The sequence below is a fragment of the Aquarana catesbeiana genome, linkage group LG06 (assembly GCF_042186555.1).
Source record: "Aquarana catesbeiana isolate 2022-GZ linkage group LG06, ASM4218655v1, whole genome shotgun sequence".
NCBI lineage: Eukaryota > Metazoa > Chordata > Amphibia > Anura > Ranidae > Aquarana > Aquarana catesbeiana.
In genome coordinates this window covers 382,367,621-382,394,201 of record NC_133329.1, presented here as the reverse complement: position 1 = coordinate 382,394,201, position 26,581 = coordinate 382,367,621, and the positions used below count along the sequence as shown (strand labels likewise).

Genomic DNA, 26,581 nt, shown 5'->3' with positions numbered 1-26,581 from the left:
CAGCATCAATAGACCTTCCAGCAACCAGCAACAAAAGCCCCCTCCCTCAACTGTAGATCCCTCCCAACAACAATTGACCCGCCTTGCAACATAAGACCCCCGCGACAATAGATCCCCAGCAACGACCATAAATAGACCTTTCAGCACACTCCAGCACTCCTTGCCATTACATACATCTAGTGCTGGAGGTGCCAGAACTGTGTTCCCCCATGTTCCTGAAAAAAAGCCCTGATTTTTACATAGTTACATTGGTCCATCATGCAAGGACCAATCTAATTATGTATATACATTACATATCTGGCTGATGATCCTGATGAAAGCTAGAAATCACTGAAGTAGACACCGCTACTCCAGTTATCTCTAGTTGCTTCATGTGCTGAGTGGAGTTTGGACACTGGACTTGGGAGCCATTCAGGGAACGCTTTAGATATTCTGAAGGTTTGCAAAGCATTCTCTGATTGGACAAGGTAGAGATTGTGATATCACCACCCCCACCTTGTCAAATCAGAGAAAACTGCATTGTTCCACTTTAAGTTTCTTGGCCAATGGGTGAAGACTTCAGTTCTTGGTCATGTGGTCTTTGTGAAAAAATAAGATCAGCCAGTCTAAATTGTTCCCATCAGCAGTTTTTACACTTGTAAGACTAGCCATGCATGTATATAGACATCTTATATATTCTTCCATCCACACTGCATCTGCAGCTGTCAAAATACCTTCACAATGATTGCATCAGATGCTGTTGCTGTTCACAGTATCAGGACAAGGTCATCTAGAGCCCAGGGCGAACATGCCAAATTGCGCCCCCCCTTCCCAAGGTGTAGGGCACTATGTGTCAGCAAAAATCCCCCCCCCCAAAAAAAAATAATTGACCACTAATGTGCATGCTTACCCCTTAAGAATAAATTCCCCCTCCTCCCAGTACAAATCTGACCCCTTAGTGAAATCCCCTCCCCAGCACGATTCTTTGCTACCCCTCCAACCCCCCAGCTCAAATTCTTTCATATCCCATATGCCCCCAGCACAAGTCCACCCCCCTCCCAAAAAACTTCCCCCCTCCTAGTACTAATACCCTACCCCTCTCCCCAGACACTCCAACACCCCCAGCACAAATTCCCCTCAATCCCCCTCCTAGCACAAATACCCCCAGTCATCCCTGCTGGAACAAATCCACCCCCTCCCCCAGAGCACAAATCCCATCCCTCTACTATATTACCTTTTCAAGCACAAAACCCCCCACATCCCCCCTCCTAGCACAAATCTCCTTCCTCCATCCCTTCTTCCAACACAAATCCCCTCAAATCACCACTCTTAGCACACCTCCCCAAATTTCCCCTCCTAGAACAATTCTTATCCCCTGCCACCCCCCAAATTCCCCCTCCCAACACAAATCCCCTCCCTCCAACCTCCTTGTGGGTGCCCCCCTACCTCACACGATACCACAGTGCCCAGGGCAGCCGCCCCTCCGCCCACCCCTTGTCCCGGCCCTGGCTGTTCATCCAACAATTTTCTAACTGGTTCCAACAGAAAGCAAATAAAAATCAACTTTTTTTTTACAGTAACACAGGGCGACTGATCATCTGGACACAGGAGCATTGAATTTTGCTGATAGGGCCACCAACAGCCTGAATTTTAGCCAATTTAGCTGGAATCGGTCACAATTTGTGCTGTCTAAGACAACTTTAAGTGCTAAGTCCTTCACAGCTGTGTCCAGCAATGGAGAGAGCCTGGAGCAGCATTTTCTTCAGGAAAGGTAGGTATCCCAGCCCTTCTGCACCTTTTTATTCATCTAGCCAATACTTTTAGGTTAGCTTAAAGCGGAGTTCCAACTACAAACTATATATATATATTTTTTTTTAAACCTTTCAAAAGCATTTAATAAGGCATTGTAACACTCATGTCTTCTGTTAAATTTCTCCCCCGATGTCCAGTTTCATCTGTTTAAATAACTTTGATCACGGTGTTCTGTCTGTTTTCATTTTGCTTGTGGGCATGTGAAGCCCACAAGCATCCTGTTCCGGGATACAGTGCTGCTGCTGGACCAACATGCACCACCCGTTCTCTCCCCAATCTCGCGCATGCGTATTCTGTCATCGCAGTGCCGTCAACTACTCAGGTTGCCATCACAACGGCGGTGGCGTCGGAAGTGCCCGCCCCGTTGTGATGGCAACGAAGCCCTCGGCGCAGCCCACTGAATCCTGGGAAATAATGACACACATCTCCCAGGATCAGTAGCGAGCAGAGGCGCCGAGGGAAGTGACGTCAGGAGCCGAAGTGATGAAGGAGGCAGATTTCGAGGGACCACATAGCAACAGGCATAAAAAGGTAAGTAAAAAAAAAAATTTTCTCCAAATGTTTTTTTTTTAAATATATTTCATGCACATTAATGACATTTTTTTTTGGGGTGGAACTCCACTTTAACTTGAAACGTATAATAGACAGTCTCTCTGTAGGAAATTCTTCAATGTGCTTGGCTGATTGACTTCTGCATGGGCAGTTGTGTGGTTCTTAGCAAGCAACACTGCAAATATCTGGAAGGAGCAAAGACAGGTAAATATATTAATTGCAAGATTGCTGAGCATGGGAGGAATCATTAAAACAATACAGTTTGTATGTGCTAGAACAAAATATCATCAAGCTGTGGAAATCTGTAAATTATAGCCGATAGACCAGGGTTTCTCAACTAGGGTTCCTCCTGAGGTTGCTTAGGGTTCCGTGAGCAATAAGCTATTGCTGCCTCAGATAGACCCTATACATTTTTATAGCTATCTGTAGGGGGTTAATTCTTCTCAATGACTCATTCTAATGTACCACAAGTTGTAGATATAGATTTTTTTTTTTTTTGCAGGGAATCCCAGAAAGTTATTTCAAGTGTTCCTCTGTATTGAAAAGTTTGAAAAAGTCTGTGATAGAGAATGGGCAGATATATGTTTTTGCCTTTGACGTTACTTTTCCTTAAGTTCTGCCTACTTGTATAAGTATTTACTGGATGTGCAGCTCCAGAGGCCAGATTGCTGGCCCTAATTTGTAAAAAAACATTGGCCTGCAGGGCAATTGCCCCTTGATCCCTCTTGTCAGCCATTCTCTCAAAATCATTATTAAGAACATATGTGTACATAGAAATGCTTGAAGCCGCGTACTGGAGGAGCATATGTAGGCGTACGTTCAGCATGTAAAATAATATGATTATATTAATTTGTCTCTGTTTTTGTTCTGTTGTGCAGTCATGGCGGAGCTTTCCATCCCTATAGAAGACTATACTACACACAGCAGGGCCTGCTTGCCTTGACACTTTTGGTTTGACCTCATAGATCACTCATCCAATGTCCCTGAACACAGAAAGTGTCTGTTACAATGAAGGATCCTCTTTATCTTTGTAGCAGTGAATGATTTATGGAAATTGAGAGAACAAACGCACTTGGATTCTCTGCGATCTAACTAATTCATTGTAAAGCCTATTGCTACTCCCCACCCTCCTATGAAAAAATCTTCAGCTCAACCAGATTTCATGGAGCTGCATTTACATATTTATATATTCATGACAAGAAAATGAAGGTAATCCTAATAAATCCACGACAATGTGAGCTGTCAACGAAGATAATTAAAGTAAAAAAAAATCTGACATGAATAAAAAGAAATACAGAAATTCTACCATATTGCTTATTAAACCAGAACAGATTTATGATGTATCGCTTGAAGAAGGACTATGGAGTCCTGAGAGCATTTTTAGGCATTTAATAATATTGACTGCCTCATTCTGAGAAAAATATTTTAACTGTTTAAGCTTCATGTACACTGGTAGCTCCTGACCGCAACCCTGGGAAACCGCAAAACGCGATTTTGCCACGATTTTGCCGCATTTTGCATTTTTCCACACCTCATGGTCAAAAAGTTCCTATCCTGAATGCGATTCTTCTTCATTCAAGAGAGGGAAGTTTAACCTCACCTAAACATGGCAGCTCCTAAACTCTGCTAAAAGCCTATAAGTACATGGACACATAGGGGTTTGTTTACTAAAGGCAAATCCACTTTGCACTGCAAGTGCACTTCGAAGTGCCGTCACTGTAGATCTGAGGGGGACATGCAAGGCAAATAAAAAAACAGCATTTTTTGGTTGTACAGGATTGGATGATAGAAATCAGCAGAGCTTCCCCTCATTTTGATCTTCCCCTCAGATCTACAGTGACTGCACTTCCAAGTACACTTGCAGTGCATTTGTAGTGCAAAGTGGATTTGCCTTTAGTAAATCAACCTCATAGACTTTTATGGAGTTGAGTTTAGGAGCTTTGGCAAAAAAACGGTGTACATGAAGCCTTACTATTATGTTTATACATGATTTATATAGCGCCGACAGTTTGCGAAGCTCTTTACAATATAAAGGGAGACAGTACAGTTACAATACAATGAAATGCAAGAGGGCCCTGCTCATAAGAGCTTACAATCTAATAGGGTGGGGCAAGGGGTACAAAAGGTAATTTCTGTGAGAGCTGAGCTGATGAAAAAATTAAAAGTTCAGCTGTTAGGTGGAGGTGTGATAGGCTTCCCTGAAGAGATGAGTTTTCAAGGATCACCGAAAGGAGATAAGCGGACAGATTGAGGTAGAGAGTATCAGAGGATGGGAGAGGCTCTGGAGAAGTCCTGGAGACAAGCACAGGGGGAGGAGACAAGAAAGCTAGAGAGCAGGAGGTTTTGGGAGCAGCAGAGAGGACAATTTGGGTGGTAGTTTAAGACAAGATTGGTGATATAGCTGGGGGCAGAGTTGTGGATGGCTTTGTACGTTGTTGTTAGTATTTTGAATTTAATTCACTGGGCAATCGGAAGCCAGTGGAGGGATTAGCAGAGAGAAGTGGCAGATACTGAATGGTTGGCAAGGTAGATGAGCCTGGCAGCCGCATTCATGACAGACTACTTGTTCACAGTTAAAGCGGAGTTCCAACTAATAGTGGAACCTCTGCTTATTTGCTTCCTCCCCCCTTCGGTGCCACATTTGGCTCCTTTCAGGGTGGAGGGGGAACATTTCTCCCCCTCGGAAGTTTCGGCCTCCCTCCTCCTTCCTCTACTGCTGGGCCAATTAGAAAGCACAGCACGTCTCATGCATGAGCAGTAGGGAACCGGTAGTGAAGCTGAAAGGCTTCACTGCCAGTTACCTTTAGTGGAGATTGCGGTGGCAGTACCCGACAGCCGGTCCGAAAATCGGCTGGGGTGCCAACATTGCGGGCTCCCTTTTTTTTTTTCCCAGGTGGAAGATCTCTTTAACTAGCAGTTTTTTTACAGCAATTAAAGCCCACAAGAAATGCAGACATACAGTCTGATAGATATTGTACTGACAACCCAAATGCATATGGTTTTACATTCACTTTTCTGTTCCAACAGTTGTTCAGGCAATGGTGTCCCTAGAGGGGGGCCAAGGGGGGGCCCTGACCCCCCCCCCCCCCAACATTATGCTGTGCGCCCCCCCCCCCCCAATAAAATTTTTTTTTTTTTTTTTACAAAAAATCAATGTCTAAGACGGAGAGAGTCCCCAGTCAGCTCCTGCGGGTGATTCCTCCCCCCTCCCTCTGCTTGCTGACACTGCATAATGCGAGCGCTCACACAACCACGGCCGCCCGATCTGCTCCTTCCCCTGCATCCTCATTGGCAGGGAGAAGAGCGAGTTGCAGGAAGGACTCCACCAGGACTCTCAGTTACTGAAAAAACAGACTGATTTCTCCCATCCTTAGGACAGGAGAACCAGCCTGTAAATTCCAAGAGATGCCAGACCAGCGCAGTCAAAAGCAGGAGCAGGACAGCAAGAGGAGGCTGGGAAACCCCACAGTGGCAGAACACCAGGGCCCGGAGGCAAGACAACCTTTGCAACCCTGATAGTTCTCCTACTGCTTTGGATCCTTATATTTTCTTGGTATGCTGGTGACATATATCTCTTGTTTTCTGCCACCCTGGGGGACCCCAATACAGTAGGAAGGGAGCTCACTGCAGAACATGTGAAAGGGCCGTTGTGTGGTCGTAGTAAAGGGTCCCAGTATATATTTATATATCTATATCTATCTATCTATCTATCTATCTATCTATCTATCTATCTATCTATCTATCTATCTATCTATCTATCTATATGAATTTTATAGTTGCCCCCCTACTTTTGTCCCTGTCCCCCCATGTGCCCCCCCTAAATATGAAAGCTGGAGACGCCACTGTGTTCAGGGTGTCTAAATTTGAGCTAGCAGTCCAAAAGTTGCCATCATTGAACAAAGTGCAATCAATAATCAGTACTGTACTCAGTAACAGACTTATTTGGCTATGCCCCCCTTATTCTTATGCACTCCAAGTCAGTGTGAGGACATTTGTGCTGTGGGCTGTGGATGTTACTCAGCTCTGCCAGCACAGAGCACCGCAGTGTGAGAACAGAAAACAGGATTTTCAGTGAGAGGAAAATTCATTCTAATGCCGTGTACACACGGGAGTACTTTGCGGCCGGACCGAATCCGGCGGACAATCCGACTGTGTGTGGGCTCCATCGGACCTGCAGCGGACTTTTTCGGTCAAAAATCTGACAGACTTTAGATTTGGAACATGTTTCAAATTTGTCCGACGGACTTGAGTCCGGTCGAAAATTCAGCTCGTCTGTATGCTAGTCCGACCGACGAAAACCCACGCTAGGGCAGCTATTGGCTACCAGCTATTAACTTCCTTATTTTAGTCCGGTCGTACGTCATCACTTACGAATCCGTCGGACTTTGGTGTGATCATGTGTAGGCAAGTCTGTTGGTTCAAAAGTCCGTTGAAAGTCCGTCAGAAAGTCCATCAGACCAGTCCGGTCGAAAAGTCCGCCCATGTGTACGCGGCATTAGGTATTTCCAAGCAAAATCAGTCACAAATCCCAACATGAAAGGGTGCAAGATTATAAACAAATATTAAAAGTTTGAATTTGCAAACTGATCACCAAGCAGATGGAACAAATTGTAGTAGCAATTAATCTTACAGTATTGCACAATACTACAATTGTGAGAGATGAATTGCTCTATATACAGTACTTCCCGTGTAGATTAAACCATAGAGGGTCTATTTGTACTATCCATTAATGAGTGATTGCTACTCTTATGCCGCGTACACACGGTCGGACTTGCCAACGGGACAGGCTCCGTCTGCATTTCTGCCGGAAAAATTTAGAGCATGTTCTCTATCTAAGTCCGTTGGAAATGCCGACAGAAAAAGTCCGATGGGACATACACACGGTCGGATTATCCGACCAAAAGCTCCCATCAGACTTTTTATGTCGGAAATTCCGACCATGTGTACGCAGCATTACTGGTTAATAGTGATTTTAATGTGCTTTTAATTTTGCCCCTGTGTCTCTAACGTTAGACTGGTTGAGAATGACTCAATCAAACTAGAACATGCTTCCGGGCAAGGAGAGCATTAATCAGAGAAGAAGCCAAGAGTCCCATGGTAACTCTGGAGGAGCTGGAGAGATCCACAGCTCAAGAGGGAGAATCTGTCCACAGGACAACTATTAGGAGTGAATGGCACAAATCTGGCCTTTATGGAAAAGTGGCAAGAAGAAAGCCATTGTTGAAAGAAAGCCATAAGAAGTCCCCTTTGGAGTTTGCAAGAAGCCATGTGGAGGACACAGCAAACATGTGGAAGAAGGTGCTTTGGTCAGATGAGACCAAAATTTAACTTTTTGACCTAAATGCAAAACGCTATGTGTGGCGGAAAATACCCAGAGCTACAATGGAATGGTTTAGATCAAAGCATATTCATGTGTTAGAATGGCCCGGTCAAAGTCCAGACCTAAATCCAACTGAGAATCTGTGGCAAGACTTGAAAATTGCTGTTCACAGACGCTCTCCATCCAATCTGACAGAGCTTGAGATATTTTGCAAAGAAGAATGGGCAAAAATTTCACTCTCTAGATGTGCAAAGCTGGTAGAGACATCCCCAAAAAGACTTGCAGCTGTAATTGCAGTGAAAGGTGTTTCTACAAGTATTGACCCAGGAGGGCTGAATACAAATGCACCCCACACGTTTCACATATTTATTTGTCCAAAATTTTGAAAACCATTTATCATTTACCTTCAACTTTACAATTATGTGCCACTTTGTGGTGGTCTATCACATAAAATCCCAATAAAATACATTTATGTTTTTGGTTGTAACATGACAAAATGTGGAAGAAAAGTAAATAAATAAAAATTGAATTTTGCCTAGACAAACACTCTAATAAATACACCAACAATGCATGGAACTCCCATTACCCATCCATGTAAATAAGGAATTATATGGGCTATGTGTGGCTAATATATTACTGAAAACCCAACTGTCAATCAATCGAAAATAAGGCATTTTACATGTTCTTTGCAAGTATTCTGGTACTTTATGGGTCATCTTTAACATCTGAAGCTAACATATTGAATATCCAGGGTGAAAAATGCATAGTGGGTGCCATATGCCAGTTTCAGGCAGATTTGGCCCTCACCATCAACAGACAAACTAGCTGCAGGTCATGCCATCCATAGCAGAAATGTGTTGTCAAGTATATAGGCTGCCATTAGTAGCTCTGGCTCTGTTTATCGATTAGACAGTATAATAACGAGTTTTAGAGACAGAATTAGTGTCACTGATAACACCAGAAAGGCGGAGATGAAATAATGAGATGTCACCTCTACTGTGATGTCACAGCTCTGAGTTCATATGCATGTGAAACATTTGCATATGAAAAGCAGCATTGCTTAGTGAAGGAGAAGGAATTATAAGCCTGTTAACCTCATCGTCTCGTGTCACTGAGTCTATCAGCTGAATATTAGGAACATAACACATCCCTATATTAATGTAAATGCATCTACTCCTCGACCAGACTATATATAAATATACCAAATTACTGTGTCAGACTGATTAGCTTTTAACCGATCCATCTGAATGTAGTCCTAAAGAGAACATAGTACACATCAACCTTACCAAGAAGCCCACCGGCAAATTCCTTTAGCATTTCAACAAAATAACTTACACTGGTGGTTTTTTCAGGTCTTGTAAAATGTTATTTTTACCTATTTTTTTTTTTCTTTCCACATAAGTGTCACCTGCACTTTGTATGTAAATTTTTCTGGTCACACCCTGGTAGAGTGTGAGTCTTTAATTTTACCCTGAAGTCCAGGGGAAGATGTGTGGCCCTTAAGCAGGCCATAGACGAGTCGAAAACTGAATGTAAATGTAGTTCGTTTTTCACATCATTAGTATGCCAGCTGCGACACACAATTTTTTGTGCCACAATCAAAAGTGACCGATCCAGCATGCTGGATTTTGTTTAGAAAAAAACAAAATAAATGATGGCACAATTGTCTGCGCCATTTTAGTTTTTTGATCGACAGAACGTTTGGCTTTCAACTCATCTATGGTCAGCCTTCATGGCCTTCGTGGCTGTCTTAATGGCATCATGCAAAGTAACGCACTGGGGCCCCTACAGCTTGCCCTAATTTACCCACCTACTCTCAAGAATGAAAGTATAACTAGTTGATAGCATTAAACATATATTTATTAGTACTTTCAATCAATTCAATTTTAAACAAGTAGCAGGGTAAGATGTCATTCCAATTGTAGATTTAGCCCAGTGACAAGCTGCTGCTGTCCTCGCAGCCCTGATTCTGAGATGCTGTCCAGGACATGGCTTTGTAGGACAGCTTAGTAAAAAGTGTGACTATCTTGGCAAATCTGGGACAGTTGGCAAGTATGGGGTAATGCAAGATTATCATGGGGCCTACATGCACCTGGGATCCCTGGGCACTGCCCATGCATTAAGATGGCCCTGCTGGCCTTAGGTTCCTTCCTCCAATACCTTGGGTGGTCTGTCTTTGGGAAAACCACTCTCCTAGTACTTATTGATCGACTTTGGCTGAATGAGGAGCGGGGTCCACTGGGCCTTAAGAAGTCCCGTGCAGTTTGCGAAAAAGCCATGTGGGGGACACAGCAAACATGTGGAAGAAGGTGCTCTGGCCAGATGAGACCAAAATGGAACTTTTTGGCCAAAAAGAAAAACGCTGTGTGTGGCGGAAAATAGCCAGAGCTACAATGGAATGGTTTAGCTGTAAAGCCTCGTACACACGCTTAGATTTTCGGACAACCGAACGACCGTTTTTTTGAGGCATGCTAGTCTCATGTCAAAAGTGAAGAGGTTACTCACAATATGAAAAGTTGCGTGCGACAGAATACAAAGTCAGAAGTGACGCAATGTGTTGAATAGTTTTGTATGTATACTTTAGATTCTGAGCATGCGTAGTCTTGCTCTTTACGATTTTTTCGTACGAAAACCGTACTAATGAAACGAAAATCGGACATTGTGTTCATATCCGACAAAATTTCTATAGTCTGCACATCCAGCTTTTGTCTGACAAAAAAGCGAAATCAGCTCTCGAAAAGCACCGTACTAATTATCCGAAAATCGGCCGTATATACCGTATATACTCGAGTATAAGCCGACCCGAATATAAGCGAGGCACCTAATTTTACCACAAAAAACTGGGAAAAAACTGGGAAAACTTATTGACTCGAGTATAAGCCTAGGGTGAGAATGCAGCAGGTACTGTAAGTATCCATTTGCTTGCCTCAGCCTCCCTCACTGTGTCCATCTGCATGCCTCAGCCTCACCCTCAAGTACCTGATCGGCGTCTGCCGTTGTGCCGTCGTTAGGATCTCCTGGCACTGTCCCCATCTGCAGCCTTATTATCTCCTGGCGCTGTGATATGTTCAGTCTACTCAGCGGCCATGCAGTGTACCAAAGCCTCGTCCTCCTCCGTGACGGAACATTGACTCGGTTTCCCAGCAGTGAGTCAGTGTTCAGCCTATCATGGACGAGGAGGAGGCAGGGCTTTGGTACACTGCATGGCCGCTGAGTAGACTGAATAATTCACAGCACCGGGAGATAATAAGGCTGCAGATGGGGACAGCGCCAGGAGGACTCGAGTATAAGCCGAGGGGGGCATTTTCAGCACAAAAAAATGTGCTGAAAAACTCGGCTTATACTCGAGTATATACGGTATTTATTTGTTAAAAATTTTGAAAACAGTTATAATTTTCCTTCCACTTTACAATTATGTGCCACTTTGTGCTGGTCTATTACATAAAATTCCAATAAAATACATTTACGTTTTTGGTTGTAACATGACAAAATGTGTAAATGAACAAATAAATAAATAAATAAATATACTGCTCACGAGATTGTCAATCACTTCAAAAACAAGATTGATGCAATTCGTGAGGACAACTCCACTGCACAGACATCTAACCCACTTAACATAACCTGTACTAATCCACTCTCAACACTCTCATCTTTTGACCTTGCTACTAGAGAAGAAGTTTCTAAAAATTTCTCAGAAGCCCACCTTACCACCTGTCCCCTGGATCCTGTTCCCTCACATCTACTACAGTCACCCTCTTCTTCTATCTTATGCTCCCTCACTCACATCTTCAATCTCTCCCTCTCTACTGGCACCTTCCCCTCCCCTCTAAAACATGCCCTGATCACCCCCCATACTTAAAAAGTTCTCACTGGATCCCACCAGCCTGAACAACTTAAGACCCATCTCCTTGCTCCTGTTTGCGTTAAAACGTTTAGAACGCTTAGTCTATAACTGTCTTAGCTCTTACCTCACTGACAACAACCTTCTTGACCCCTTACAGTCTGGCTTTCGCTTGCTACACTCCACTGAAACTGCCCTACTGAAACTCACTAATGACCTACTAACTGCTAAAACCAATGGCCACTACTTCATACTCATACTACTCGACCTCTCTGCAGCCTTTAAAACTGTTGACCATCCCCTCCTTCTCAATAAACTCCACTCTCTTGGCCTTCAAGACTCTGCTCTCTCCTGGCTCTCCTCCTACCTATCACAGCGCTCCTTCAGTGTGACCTCTAACTTTGTTTCCTCTTCTCCACCTCTTTCTGTAGGGGTACCTCAAGGTTCTGTCCTTGGACCCCTTCTCTTTTACATTTACACCTCCTCCCTTGGTCTGTTAATAAACTCCCATGGCTTCCAGTACCACCTCTATGCTAACGACGCACAAATCAATCTCTCTACTCCTCACCACACTCCTTCAGTCCCCCCTCGCATCGCTAACCTACTAACTGACATATCAACATGGATGTCACACCACTTCCTCAAACTCAATCTTTCTAAAACTGAGCTCATAATTTTATCTCCAGCCCGTGACCCCTCCCCCTGACTTCTCCATTAAGATCAAAAATACAACCATCAGTCCCTCCCCTCATGCCAAGGTACTAGGTGTAATCCTAAACTCTGACCTGTCCTTTCAGCCCCAAATCCAATCACTGTCCAAATCGTCCAGACTTCACCTCCAAAATACGCCCCTTTCTAATCGTTGAGACCACTAAGTAACTTATTCACTCCTTTGTTATCTCTCACCTTGACTATTGTAACTCCCTCCTCATTGGCCTTCCTCTCCACAAACTATTCCCTCTTCAGTCTATCATGAATGCCGTTGCCAGACTCATCCACCTTACCAACCGTTCAGTGTCCGCCACTGCTCTCTGCCAATCCCTCCACTGGCTTCCCATTGCCCAATGAATAAAATTCAAAACACTAACAATAACATACAAAGCCATTCACAATTCTGGCCCGAGCTACATCACCAATCTTATCTCCAAGTATCACCCAAACCGTCCTCTCTGCTCCTCCCAAGACCTTCTGCTCTGTAGCTTCCTTGTCTCCTCCTCCCATGCTTGTCTCCAGGACTTCTCCAGAGCCTCTCCCATCCTCAGGAACTCACTACCCCATTCTGTCTGGCTATCTCCTACTCTGTCCACTTTTAGGCGATCCCTGAAAACTCATCTCTTCAGGGTGGCCTATCCTGCCTCCAGCTAACAACCGAATGTTCTACTCACCTCATCAGTTCATCCCTCACAGTCCCTAACTTTTGTTTCACCATTCCCACCCTCTTAGATTGTAAGCTCACAGGAGCAGGGCTCCTCTAACTCTCTTGTTTTGAATTGTACTGTTGGTGTAGTGTCCTCCTACATTGTAAAGAGCTGCGCAAACTGTTGGCGCTATATAAATCCTGTATAATAATATTGAATTTTGCCCAGACAAACACTGTAATAAATACACCAACAATGCATAAAACTCCCATTACCTATCCATGTAAATAAGGAATTATATGGGTTATGTGTGGCTAATATATTACTGAGAACCCAACTGTCTTCCCTAAGGTGCTCTTGTAAAGGCTGAGTATCAATTGAAAAAAAGGCATTTTACATGTTCTTTGCTAGTATTCTGGCACTTTATGGGTTATCTTTAACATCTGAAGCCAACATATTGAAAATCCAGGGTGGAAAATGCATAGTGGGTGCCATATGCCAGTTTCGGTCAGATTTGGCCCTCGCCATCAACAGACAAATCAGCTGCAGGTCATGCCACCCGTAGCAGAAATGTGTTGAGTTTTCAAGTATATAGGCTGCCATTAGTAGCTCTGGCTCTGTTTATTGATTAGACAGTATAATAAGGAGTTTTAGAGACAGGATTAGTGTCACCGATAACACCAGAAAGGCGGAGTAGAAACTACGTTTCAAATAATGAGATGTCACCTCTACTGTGATGTCACAGCTCTGAGTTCATATGCATGTGAAACATTTGCATATGAAAAGCAGCATTGCTTAGTGAAGGAGAAGGAATTATAAGCCTGTTAACCTCACCGTCTCGTGTCACTGAGTCTAGCAGCTGAATATTAGGAACATAACACATCCCAATATTAATGTAAATGCATCTTCTCCTCGACCAGACTATATATAAATATACCAAATTACTGTGTCAGACTGATTAGCTTTTAACTGATCCATCAGAATGGAGTCATAAAGAGAATATAGTACACATCAACGTTACCAAGAGGCCCACCGGCAAATTCATTTAGCATTTCAACCAAATAACTTGCACTGGTGGTTCTTTCAGGTCTTGTAAAATTATATTTTCACCTATTTTTTTCCTCTTTCAACACAAATGTCACCTGCTCTTTGTATGTAAATTTTTCTTTAACCCACAGATGGTAGGGTGTGAGTCTTTTATTCTACCCTGAAGTCCAGGGGAGGATGTGTGGCCCTTAAGCAGTCCATAGACGAGTCGAAAGACTGAACGAAATTCTTGGTCGTTGGTTTTTCACATCATTAGTTTGCCAGCTGCAACATGCAATTTTTTTTGCCACAATCGAAAGTGACCGATCCAGCATGCTGGATTTTGTTTAGAAAAATGGTGCCTGCGCCATTTTCGTTTTTAGATCGACAGAACGTTCGGCTTTCAACTCATCTATGGCCGGTCTTTATAGCTGTCTTAATAGAATCATGGGCCTCTGGGCAAAGTAACGCACTGGGGCCCCTACCAGCCTACCCCAATTTACCCACCTCCTCTCAAGAATGAAAGTATAACTAGTTGATAGCATTAAACATATATTTATTAGTACTTTCAATCAAATAAATTTTAAACAAGTAGCAGGGTAAAATGTCATTCCAATTGTAGATTTAGCCCAGTGACAAGCTGCTGCTGTCCTCGCAGCCCTGATTCTGAGATGCTGTCCAGGACATGGCTTAGTAGGACAGCTTAGTAAAAAGTGTGACTATCCTGGCAAATCTGGCACAGTTGGCAAGTATGGTGTAATGCAAGATTATCATGGGGCCTACATGCACTTGGGGCCCCTGGGCACTGCCCATGCATTGGCCTTAGGTTCCTTCCTCCAATACCTTGGGTGGTCTGTCTTCGGGAAAACCACTCTACTAGTTCTTATTGATTGACTTTGGCTAAGAATGAGGAGCGGGGTCCACTGGGCCTTATGGCCCAGTGGACCTGAGTATGCCTTGCCCTGTCTGGAGTCTTGCACCTTAGAGGGGTCAGGGAGGGAGGGGTCCATATGACACCCTAAGGTCCCTTTCACACTGGGGCGGTGGGGGCGTCGGCGGTACAACATCGCTATTTTTAGCGCTGCTGTACCGTCGTTCTTGCAGCGGTATTCGGCCGCTAGCGGTTCGGTTTTAACCCCCGCTGGCGGCCGAAAAAGGGTTAAATCCGCTCGTACAGCGCGGCTATAGCCGCGGTATTACCGCGGTATAGCCGCGCTGTCCCATTGATTTCAATGGGCAGGAGCGGTGAAGGAGCGGTGAATACACCGCTCCTTCACCGCTCCAAAAAAGCGGTTTGCAGGACTTTTTTCACCGCCCTGCCTGCGCACCGCTTCAGTGTGAAAGCCCTCGGGCTTTCACACTGAACAAACAGCGGAGGCTGTTTAGGGGCGGTTTTCAGGCGGTATTTTTAGCGCAATACCGCCTGAAAACCACTCCAGTGTGAAAGGGGCCTAAGCACACCCTAAGTTTTTGTGAGTGTTCACACTTTTTTTTGTTCACTTATGGTATTTTATTGTTGTGCACTGCGCTGCTAGCTTGGGTGAAAAAAAAATATATACTGTGTGTGTATATATATATACACACACTATATATATATATATATATATATATATATATATATATATATATATATATATATATATATATATTATATATATATATATATATATATATATATATATATATATATATATATACAGTATCTCACAAAAGTGAGTACACCCCTCACATTTTTTTGTAAATATTTTATTATACCTTTTCATGAAACAACACTGAAGAAATGACACTTTGCTACAATGTAAAGTAGTGAGTGTACAGCTTGTATAACAGTGTAAATTTGCTGTCCCCTCAAAATAACTCAACACACAGCCATTAATGTCTAAACCGCTGGCAACAAAAGTGAGTACACCCCTAAGTGAAAATGTCCAAATTGGGCCCAAAGTGTCAATATTTTGTGTGACCACCATTTTCCAGAACTGCCTTAACCCTCTTGGGCATGGAGTTCACCAGAGCTTCACAGGTTGCCACTGTAGTCCTCTCCTCCATGACGACATCACGGAGCTGGTGGATGTTAGAGACCTTGCGCTACTCCACCTTCCCTTTGAGGATGCCCCAAAGATGCTCAATAGGGTTTAGGTCTGGGAACATGCTTGGCCGGTCCATCACCTTTACCCTCAGCTTCTTTATCAAGGCAGTGGTCATCTTGGAGGTGTGTTTGGGGTAGTTATCTTGTTGGAATACTGCCCTGCGGTCCAGTCTCTGAAGGGAGGGGATCATGCTCTGCTTCAGTGTGCCACAGTACATGTTGGCATTCATGGTTCCCTCAATGAACTGTAGCTCCCCAGTGACGGCAGCACTCATGCACTCTGCAGTGCTAGAGCGGGGAGACGCTGGGTTTGGGACCCATACATATACTCTTATGGGACGATAAATAGATATGAAATTTGGATGTCCTGGCGTTACTGACTAATTAGAAGCTTTTTTTAAAATCTCTGATCAGCTATCTCTACTGGATATTGGACATTGGCAGATACCAATCCTGGAACCTATTGTGTTCTATGACCTCACTGCTTCCTGTTTGGTGCCCATCTACGCCCCCTCCTGTGCAGTTGCTTCACCTATTTTTTCCTCTGTTGGAATCATTTTGCATGTAAAAAACAATTTGTGACTATACTCACTCCTATCCTCTACCCCCGACGAAGGTGTTTAACCAGAAATGCGTTGGGTACTGGGGGTTACTATCTACCGGAGAGTATTATTGTATTCTCATATTGCTCATGCAAATTGTTGTTTTTTTCTCTTTTCTGTATGTATTTTTTGTACAAAGTGTGATGTGTTTTAATTATCGATCATCTCTATGATCGAATATTTTGTATATTTAATAAATTTGGCTCTTTTGCACTATCCAAGTGTATGTTGCCTTAAAAGTCCCAATAAAAGGGGATTTCTCTTTTTTCTAACAATAAAAATAATGTCACACTTTCATGATTCTCCTTATGATTTGGAAGGATCAAACAAAAAAATAGGCTTTTTATGTCATGCATGTGTATATATATATATATATATATATATATATATATATATGTTTGATTAAGAAGTTTTTCTTTCTTTTAAACCAAGGATACAATCTGCTTTGATTATGCTCACCCCATATTTTGTAATACTTACATATAATCACACACATAGGTGGGACTTGATGGACTTGTGTCTTTTTTCGACCTCAGCTACTATATAACGTAAAGACGCACTGGTAGAATAACTGGCGTAATAGTGACTCCTTTCTGTATTTAGGTGTATATAACTATAGCATTGGTATTAGAATATAAGCTACCTAGGGCTGTTATTTGCAACATTCCCTAAAAAATTGGGAAACACATGAAAAACAAAAAAAATGGCACATGCTTTAAATGTTGCATACCACAGAAACTTGTGTATTCCTCCTCCATGGACTAACACTATAAGGGATAATTTGCAAAATAAAGGGACAGTACTGCAGAGAGAGTTCTTTGAGGGCAGGGACTGAATGGTTCAATGTTCTTTGCAAAGCTGTGTATACATACATATATACACACATACACATAAGCATGCGTAGGGGGTGCACCCTAATAATTCGTTGCTGATTCCCCCTACTGCCCAAGCTACCCCCCTGTGCCCCCCCCCGCCCATCACAGTGCTGCTGGCTTCCCACCTCTCCTCCTGGCTGCTGGGGATGTTTCAGGATGGAGAGTGGGGGAAGGGGCTAATCAATATGTCATTTACCACCTCCTTCCTTTCCTAAATGAACACAGTGAACACACTTATGCACTGTGTTCAATTATAACTGAAGCATAGTAAACTGCGTTTTGAGGTGTACACCCTAATGCAATAGGCTGTGCACACCTATATATATATATATATATATATATATATATATATATATATATATATACTATATATATATATATATATATATATATATGCCTATATATAGTATATTTTTATATATATATATATATATATATATATACATTTTTTTTAATATTGTATCTGTAAGATACCTGTATGTTTTGCCACTTGAAAACTTGCCACTTGAAAACTTCTTTGCAAGCATAGGGTCCAGCATTCTTACCTTATTTACTTATATATATTTTACAATCTACTGTACATATTATGTCTATTTCTATAATTGTTAGAATAAACACAAGTACAACCAAGATTTCAGTTAACAAATTTTTATTAACAAATACTACAAATAATTTTATTTACAGCCTTCAGTATATGACTTGTAAAGACAGCAATACTGAATTAGAAACATACCTTATAGTACAGTCATATGAAAGGTTGATGTGGATATAAGTGCATTCACATACAGCACTGGCACCATTTGGGGCAGTCCTTGGATTCCAAGTCCCATTTTAATTCTACTTGTACTGGCCATGTACGATAACTGTCTTGCTTAATAAACCAGCGAAGAAATCAATGATCATTTGCAGAGTGCAGAAATCAAAGCAAAAAATCAGAATTCTCCTTAGGTGATCTTGGTCATTATGGATTGGTCATTCTTTGCAAATTAACATTTTTCTCTGGCCTGTCTTAAAAAAAAAGCCAGTTTTGATTCTTTTGTTTTGCAAATGTGTAATGGGCACGCAAGTTCATATGGTTAAAGCCAATAAGATGGCCGTGCATCCCATCGATGTTGGTAAAATCGGTCTAATGGACCAATCATAATCTTCCAAAATAATTCTCACTGTGTCAGAACCATTAAATTATGTTTAATTTAGTGTATTTATTGATGGAGTTCTGTCAGTCCAAATTACCAAGAAGAAAACTGACCCCAAAAATGGCTCGGTGCTGCAGTTCCTGAGATAAAAAAGGCGGCATTCAACCAAAGTTTCTGAAACAAGGAATGTCTGTGTTACCCATAAAAACAACACTTGTGTGTTCATTTTTTTTTTTTTTCAAACATCACTAGTCACTAGGAGCACAGGGACAATGTGATTGGCTGACATGGGGAATGGAGATCTTCTTTCAGACACTTTGATAAATTAAAGCTGAACTTTGGGTAAAATCAAAAGATACCCTCGAAGTGGGGCTCCCCTACACTGCAAGGGTCAAATGCGTATTTTTTTTTTCTACAGGGAACATAAAGACCAGTTATACTTACCTTTGCCCCAGCTGCCAGACTGACTTCTCTTTGTAACTCTGGTGGTCGCGGGCAATCTGGTGTCATCACGTACAATGGAGGACCAGCAATCCTTCAATTTAAATGAGGACACCAAGAGCCCACTCCCAACCTGGAGTGTTGGAGAGAACAGGAGAGCGTCCAATGCCAGGGAAGCAAGGGAGCAGGTAAGTAAAACTACCATTTATGCCCCCCCTAAGAAAAAAGGGCATTTAGCCCTTGAAGTGCAGGGGAGCCCCACTGTAAAAAAAAATATATAGATATTTTTTTTTTAACCAGAGTTCAGCTTTAAACTGAAGGTAGTTCTGTATAGAGAGAATATAAAGCCAGTCATTGCTGACCTCTCTGTCTAAAATTAATGGTTGCCTGGCTCTTATGCTGATCCAATGGCTGTGATAGGTTCTCAAGGGCTGATCTGGAATATGCCGGCCAGGGAACCAGTATTCGTAGAATACTGGAAGCATTGGCACCTTGTAATTCTCTCTTAATACTGGTCTCCTGTAAGTGGTACTATGTAATGTAATGTAATATGATGAAACAGCCTTAACAACTGGTAGACCCTAATTTGCCTTAGAACTACATCTACCATGATGCTTTCTTGGTCCTTAAGCAGCTGTAAGCCTATAAACTGCACACATCTTCTAAAGGACGCATTGCTATAAACGTCAGCATCTGAACAGATCTACTTACTGATCCCCCGCTGCTGTATTCCAATGAAAAGCATTTTTGATTCATTTTTTACAATGCTGTACATAGGCCAGGTGTTAAACCGGCCTTATCTGCAAGGTCTCGACTAGCAACATCTAGCACAATTCCACTACCCCACTGTTCAATGTACATAACTGGTTATCTTGCTACATCATTAGCTTTCTTCTACAAAGACATTCAAAACGGCAGAATAAATAGAGGAACAGACAATAACATTGTGTTTGTACATATACATAATTCTTGTGCACACCACGTGGACGTCACAAGCGTGCTGGGATTTGTTCAAAGTGGCCAATGCTTAAAGCTGAACCCCAGGCAAATATAAAAGACACAGATTATTGCAACTCTGTATCCAATAATACATCTTTCAATGTATCTTCTTTTATTACAAGCAGAGTAAGTACAATCTCCTTTGATGGGTAAAACAGCTCCATTGTATGCATTTCATCTGTGTATTTGGCTATTTGCCTTGAATCCAGCTTTAAAAAAAGAAAAATATAAAAGCACAGTGACTAATGGATTAAAATGTACCAATCGTCAGTAGACAAAAGAGCAGTCACCTTGGGTACCAAATCAGTCTTTTTTTTTTTTTAACCTTAGAGCCCATGATTTTATTATTGCTTTGATAGCATAAAAGCACTCAGACATAGTGGGAGACCAATAAGCTGTATACTCAACTGTATTGGGTTAAGCAATACAAAGCGCATTGATGATGTGCAAGTTGCCTTATAGGTAACATATTGCAACCGGATTTAGGTTTACTGTAGTCAGATTGGTGAAGAGATATTGGGGTTGATTTACAAATGGCAAATAGACTATGCAAGTGCAGTTGCTTCAGAGCTTAGTAAATGAGGGAAGGCTCTGCTGACTTCCATCATCCAATCATATGCAAGCAAAATTTCAGATTTTTAAAAAATTTTCTTTGCATATGATTGGGTATTCTTTGCAAAAGAAGATTTGCCTCATTTACTAAGCTCTGGAGCAACTGGATTTTGCAAAGTGCACAGTCTGTTTGCCTTTAGTAAATCAACCCCATTTTCCCATACTTTTCTTAATTATGATCAACAATACTCTTTGAACTGCTTTGTTGATGGTATGAAAATGGTTCCCTTTTTAATGTAGAAGATAGTTAGGCTTTAAATACAGATGACTCTCATAGACAAAGAATTTGGCACAGTGATAGTAAAATGTAACAAGTTTATTATGAACCAATCAACAGTCCACAGGGCCTGCCTAAAATAAAGGTATGGAAAAAAAAAGAAAAAAGTATAAATAAGGTATTTCAATTTGACAGTCAATAAAAATCCTTGAATATGGAATATGTACATGAAGAACAGTCTGTGTTTAGAAGTCCTTGGCCAACAGGCACTGCACTGTTAACTCGAGTGAAAACTGGAGGATTCCGACTCGGTGGAGACAGAGGAAAGTCCAGCACGCTTTTTCGACAAGATTTTAAGACTTGATCCTCTGCTGACAGAGGTTAGGGCATTCTGCGCTGAAGTCTTGAATTTAGCCCCAAGGAAAGCATACAAGATTGGGTTGAGGCAACAGTGGAAAAAGGCCAAGGCTTCTGTGATAGAAATCCACTTGTGCATGGTAGTATCCATTTGGCAATCAACTCTTATGATTCCAAGCAAGCCAAAAGTGTCTATGGTGAGGCAGATGTAGTATGGGAGCCAACAGGCAAAGAAAGCCACAATGAGAATGACAGTGGTCTTCAAGGCCTTGCGTTTTTGGTGGCCTTTTGAGTGTGACAGTTTTGAAATGATGACACAATAGCAAATCAGGATGATAAGTCCAGGCAAGAAAAGACCAACCATGATGTGGAGGAAACGAAATCCAATTGTCCAGTTCAGTCGGTTCTCTAGTGGGTAGATACGATCACACACATAGTACCCCCCTACGTCCGTGGTGCTGGCGAACACTAGGTCAGGCACTGTCAAAAGGATTGCTGGTAGCCAAACTCCAGCATACACAATCTTCTCAGCCAACATTTTTCTGGAGCCTTGGCTGTTTGTGGCATGAACAATTGCCAAGTACCGATCCAGGCTGATGAAAGCCAATATCAAGACGCTACTGTAGAGGTTGACGGTGTAGATGACGTGGACAGCTTTGCACAAGAAGTCCTTGAAGTACCAACCAATGGCAGCATCCACAGACCAGAATGGAAGGGTGAACACAAAGAGCAAGTCAGCCACTGAGAGGTGTAGTCTGTACTTGTCAGTCATAGTCCGGGACTTTTTCTGATAACCCATAACCAACACCACCAATCCATTGCCGATAATTCCTAGAAGGAAGATGAAAGAGTAGACAGTCGGCAAAAAGATTCGGTTGAAGTCGTTGTTCTCTTCATCGGTACAAAGACCTTGAAAGTCTAAATAATCATTGGAACCGTTGATATCGGTAGAGTTATCTTCTGTAAGATTTATATCGATCGCCCCAGAAAACTGCAAGGAGATAGAAAAAGATGTTAGTTTTATTTTGAAATTGAGGAGTCATTGATGTACAATATACATTACCAATTTGCTTTATAATTAGAGTGATTGATTTACTGGTATTTGGCACTAATACAAGGGCATAAAGGAGAATATTGCTCTGGTATAAATCTTAGCTTATCAACAAATTGCCTGGATAGAGTTACATACCATCTGGAATAGGGCTGTGCCCAGAGGTGACAACTGAACATCAACGCCCTCAATATAGCTTATGTCATTGTTAAGTGGAGAATAGCTGTGTGGTATAAAGAAGCCAAAGGCGCACAAGCTACCAGTTGACACATTTTGTCTCTAAAAACCAAATTGCAAACAAGTCACTATTTAACCTTCAGCTGCCAGATGATGACTGATAGACAACTTGGCACACACACTCTACTGTGGACCAAGTGATGACAACTTAAATGGATGAAGTTATTCAGCACCAGGCAAACAATACACTAAAAACACACAAAAGACCGCACAAGATTATGAGCAGCAGAAGGAATATGAATATTTGGTCTTTTTATTTCCTGCAAAGGATGGTTACTTTTTGCCAAAGAATGAAGCAGATATGGAAAAGTGGAGATGTGGCATCAATAATGGTTTGGTGGCTTTATCCCATTGCAGGACAGTTATACCAGTGACTGTTCCCTCTTCAAAACATCACAATGAAATCAGAGAATTTGACCAATAACAATGGCCATGTATATTGGTTAAACAGCCCCAAGGCTAAAATCTAAAAAATTTTAGCCAATTAGCCTTTCTTTTGCTGGCAGCCCCCCCCCCCCCCCCCCCCCCTATTTGCATTACCCAAGTTAGCAAAAGCAGGATGCATTAACTAATCTTTAAATAAATACAATTTGATATCATTTATTTTATTTTTTTGCAAAACTGTATATATGCTTACAAAACAAAGGAGACTATAAAGGACTCTGCAGCTATAAAAATAAATTCTATTGTATATATATTTCTGTAACAGGTGCAACAATGGCCTTGCTCTATAATAGGAATCCATAAAAGAATTGGCGCCCTCTAGCTGCCATCACCAGGCTCAGTTGATTTGCACAATTCTCTTCCTTGTAACAAGCTTGTGTTACACACTAATGATGCCTGTAAGGTTCTAGACATAAGAAAAAGGAAACAGATTTCACAAAACCAACGGCTTTTGGGCAGGAACAAAAAAACAAAATGGTCAAACAGAATTTTGTAATTGGCGCCAACTCTACTAAAAGGAATAAGAACTATGCTTTAGAAAAGGCAGACAATTTGGAAGCATATAAAAACTACATAAAGGGGTCCAGTACATTACAGACAGGGAAAGCTAGTATTATGCATGCTGTTCATAGCAAGCCCACATTAGGATGGAAGGCTGCAGAAAATTTGCAGTGGAGAACTACAAATTTCAGCATGCCCTGTCTTGTTTCACAAGATCTGAAGATCAACAAGCTAGGCTGGATTGTGCTCTAATGAACAGTCAAAAAATCAGGTTCTTTCCAATATGCAAAATTCTATTTTTTACGTTGACCTCTATACAATTTTTTTTTTCATACAACTCCCTGCAGTGTATCAGACGTCATCTTTCACTTTCCGAATAATTTGAAACGAATATACTGACATCTGATCGGTTGCTATGAGTTACAGATCACCGTCACAGCTCATTGCACAGTGTGATCTGACTATTGTATCCTTAAAATACCCCTCTTGCTGGGCACAATGCATCTAGCTTCTCATTCCACCCCAGCAGGCTTTACAATGCTTGCATTTTACTAGCAGATAAGCAGCAGTGCAAATATTACTCCATTAGATTGTAAGCTTCTTTTTCCAGGATCCACATTGTTAACCATGTTTGCATAACCTTCTAATATTATTGTATCCCCTGTCTATCCTCACTAGGTACAGCCCTGATTCTGCTGCTGTATGAGTGGAAATCGCATACAAAAGCAATATTCCAGCTGGAATGATGCCCAGCCAGGAAACATGCTGGAGTAATAGCATAAGCAATTATTGACCCTTAGGTCATGAATTGTGCCAAAGTATCTTCTGTACCTGCCTCACACACAAAGAAAGAGCCATTGTCTACCCAACAGATATCCATACAGGAGGAATTGATAGCCCACCAACTGCAACCAGCAGGGATACCCTTCTTGTACATGCACATTGACATTATTCAGCTATTGTGGAGCTACAAAGTCCATCATTCATTCCCACAGCTATCAAGGCATGATGAGACTTGTAGTTCCACAGCAGCTGGATAGCAATTGGTTATAAGGATCTGCAGATAGCACCAATGCCAACAACATAGCTACCAAAAACATTCTGAACTGCTTATAACTATATAACTGCAAGTTCCATCCACATCAGCTGGCAAGTATTTCAAATCTCTAAGGACACTTTGCTTCTAAATTTCCCTTAAAATGCTTAAAATCATGACTTTAATGCAACTTGGAAGATTTTTTTTTTTTGCATCGTTAAGGGCCAATCAATACACGAAAAAAAAAAAATACTCATAGACTTGACTTATCAATACTTCAACAAAGGAAGCTTAAATGATGACTTCTGTAATACAACTTGGAGGACCAATTATTATTATTATTACATGTTTAGAGGCTAACCAGTACAAATCACTAAAACCCCCAACAAGTATTTATAGATTATAGGGGTCTTTCAGTGTTTTCAGTAAAGAAAGCTGAAATGCTCTTTAATGCAATTTGGTAAATCGATACTTTTTGGGCATCTTTTAAAGGGCTAATCAGCACATATCATTAAAAAAATCCATTAAAAGTATTTATAGACTATGGGGGTACTTTCAATGTTTCAGGAAAGAAAGCTAACAATAACGACTTCTTTATTGCAACTTGGCAGATCAATACTTTTTTGCCATCTTTTAAGGGCTAATCAGTACATATCACTAAAAAATCCATCAAAAGTATTCATAGACCATGGGGGTCGTTCAGTGTTTCAGAAAAAAAGTTAACAATAATGAATTTTTTATTGCAACTTGGAAGATCAATGCTTTTTATTTTTTGCACCTTTTAAAGGCTAATCAGTACTCACTAAATCAGTAATCACTAAATCAATAATCACTCAATCAGCAATCACTAAATCAGCAATCACTAAAAAAGCCCAACAAACAGTATTCATAGACTATGGGTCCTATCAATGACTTTAGCAAAGATTGACACAACATTCACCCAAGATCCACCTATTTTCTAAGGACACTTTGCTCCAGAGTTTCCCTATATACACTGTTAAGAGGACCGGAAAAATGATGATCTCATTAATGCAAAATTGGAAAGAAATTGATCATTGGAAAGGTATTTTTTTGCATCTTTAAAGGCTAGTCAAACACATTATCTACAGCTACACATACAAAAGGCAAAAAAATATATACATAAAATTATCAATGTTTTCAGCAACAACAAGTTGCACCCATTTTTCTAATAAGTGAAAAATGGGTAAAAGTGAAGTGAATCTTGGGTGAAAGCATTGATAAATAGACGTCTATATAAGCTGAATCTGACATGCAGAAGCGATGTTGAGTACATACGGAGAAAATTGTAGATCAGAAACTACTTCAGAGGAATGCACTCGCGATCCTGAGATCGCACACTTTGCAACATTGTATCTTCATCCCATCAACCAGAGCAATAAGCAGAGTACATAGTATATAGTGCATAGTATATAGTATACAGATCCACGTGTATGGAAGTCAAGCAAGACTCATACCAGCGCTGGATGCCATCAGACATGCAGCACAGACCCGACAATATAAAATGGATTACAAGTTATCAATGCCAACAGGGTGAAGCCCATTCCAGGTGCCCAGGGTACAGAGCCTGGCAGAGCAGAGCCCGCACTATCTACTTACTAGATCCATGTCTGAGCCGGAGTGCGGTGAGTCTTGTAGAGAGGAGAAGGAGCGCAGAGAGGAATGAATACAGACTATAGGCAGCCCGGCTATATATACCCCCCGCCCCTCCACACTCCATCCCACCTCCTCTCCGCTCTCTCTACATACAATCGATGCTAATTTTACTGACACAACACCTCCTGTTGTTTATCCTGCAGCTGGCAAAGACGGGGCTAAAGCTTTTTGTTGTGAGATAAGCATCTGTAAAAAACATCAGTTCCCCAATAATAACACATCCAGCCTACAATAACTGACACTGCTCACTATTCTCACCTACTCAACTGTCACTGGCATTATTCCTGTTTAGCCTAAATATATGAGAGCCAAAGTGTAAGAGATCATTGTGTATAATGTGCAAAGGAGTGCTAAGGCGCCATCAGGAACCCAGACTGTATACATCATGTATATAGTGGGTCCAAAGAAAAATCATTGAGACTTAC

At 41.6% G+C, this 26,581-nt stretch overlaps 1 protein-coding gene across 1 annotated transcript; it reads right to left on the bottom strand.

The window, feature by feature from the left end:
- Positions 1–18,083: 18,083 nt before the first annotated feature.
- Positions 18,084–26,251, bottom strand: CXCR4 (C-X-C motif chemokine receptor 4). Its single transcript, XM_073634255.1, has 2 exons — positions 26,100–26,251; positions 18,084–22,204 (listed from the first exon to the last, which is right to left on the bottom strand). The coding sequence occupies exons 1-2, from the start codon at positions 26,106–26,108 to the stop codon at positions 21,134–21,136; spliced, it is 1,080 nt and encodes a 359-aa protein (XP_073490356.1). The 5' UTR covers positions 26,109–26,251; the 3' UTR covers positions 18,084–21,133.
- Between the last annotated feature and the right edge of the window lie 330 nt (positions 26,252–26,581).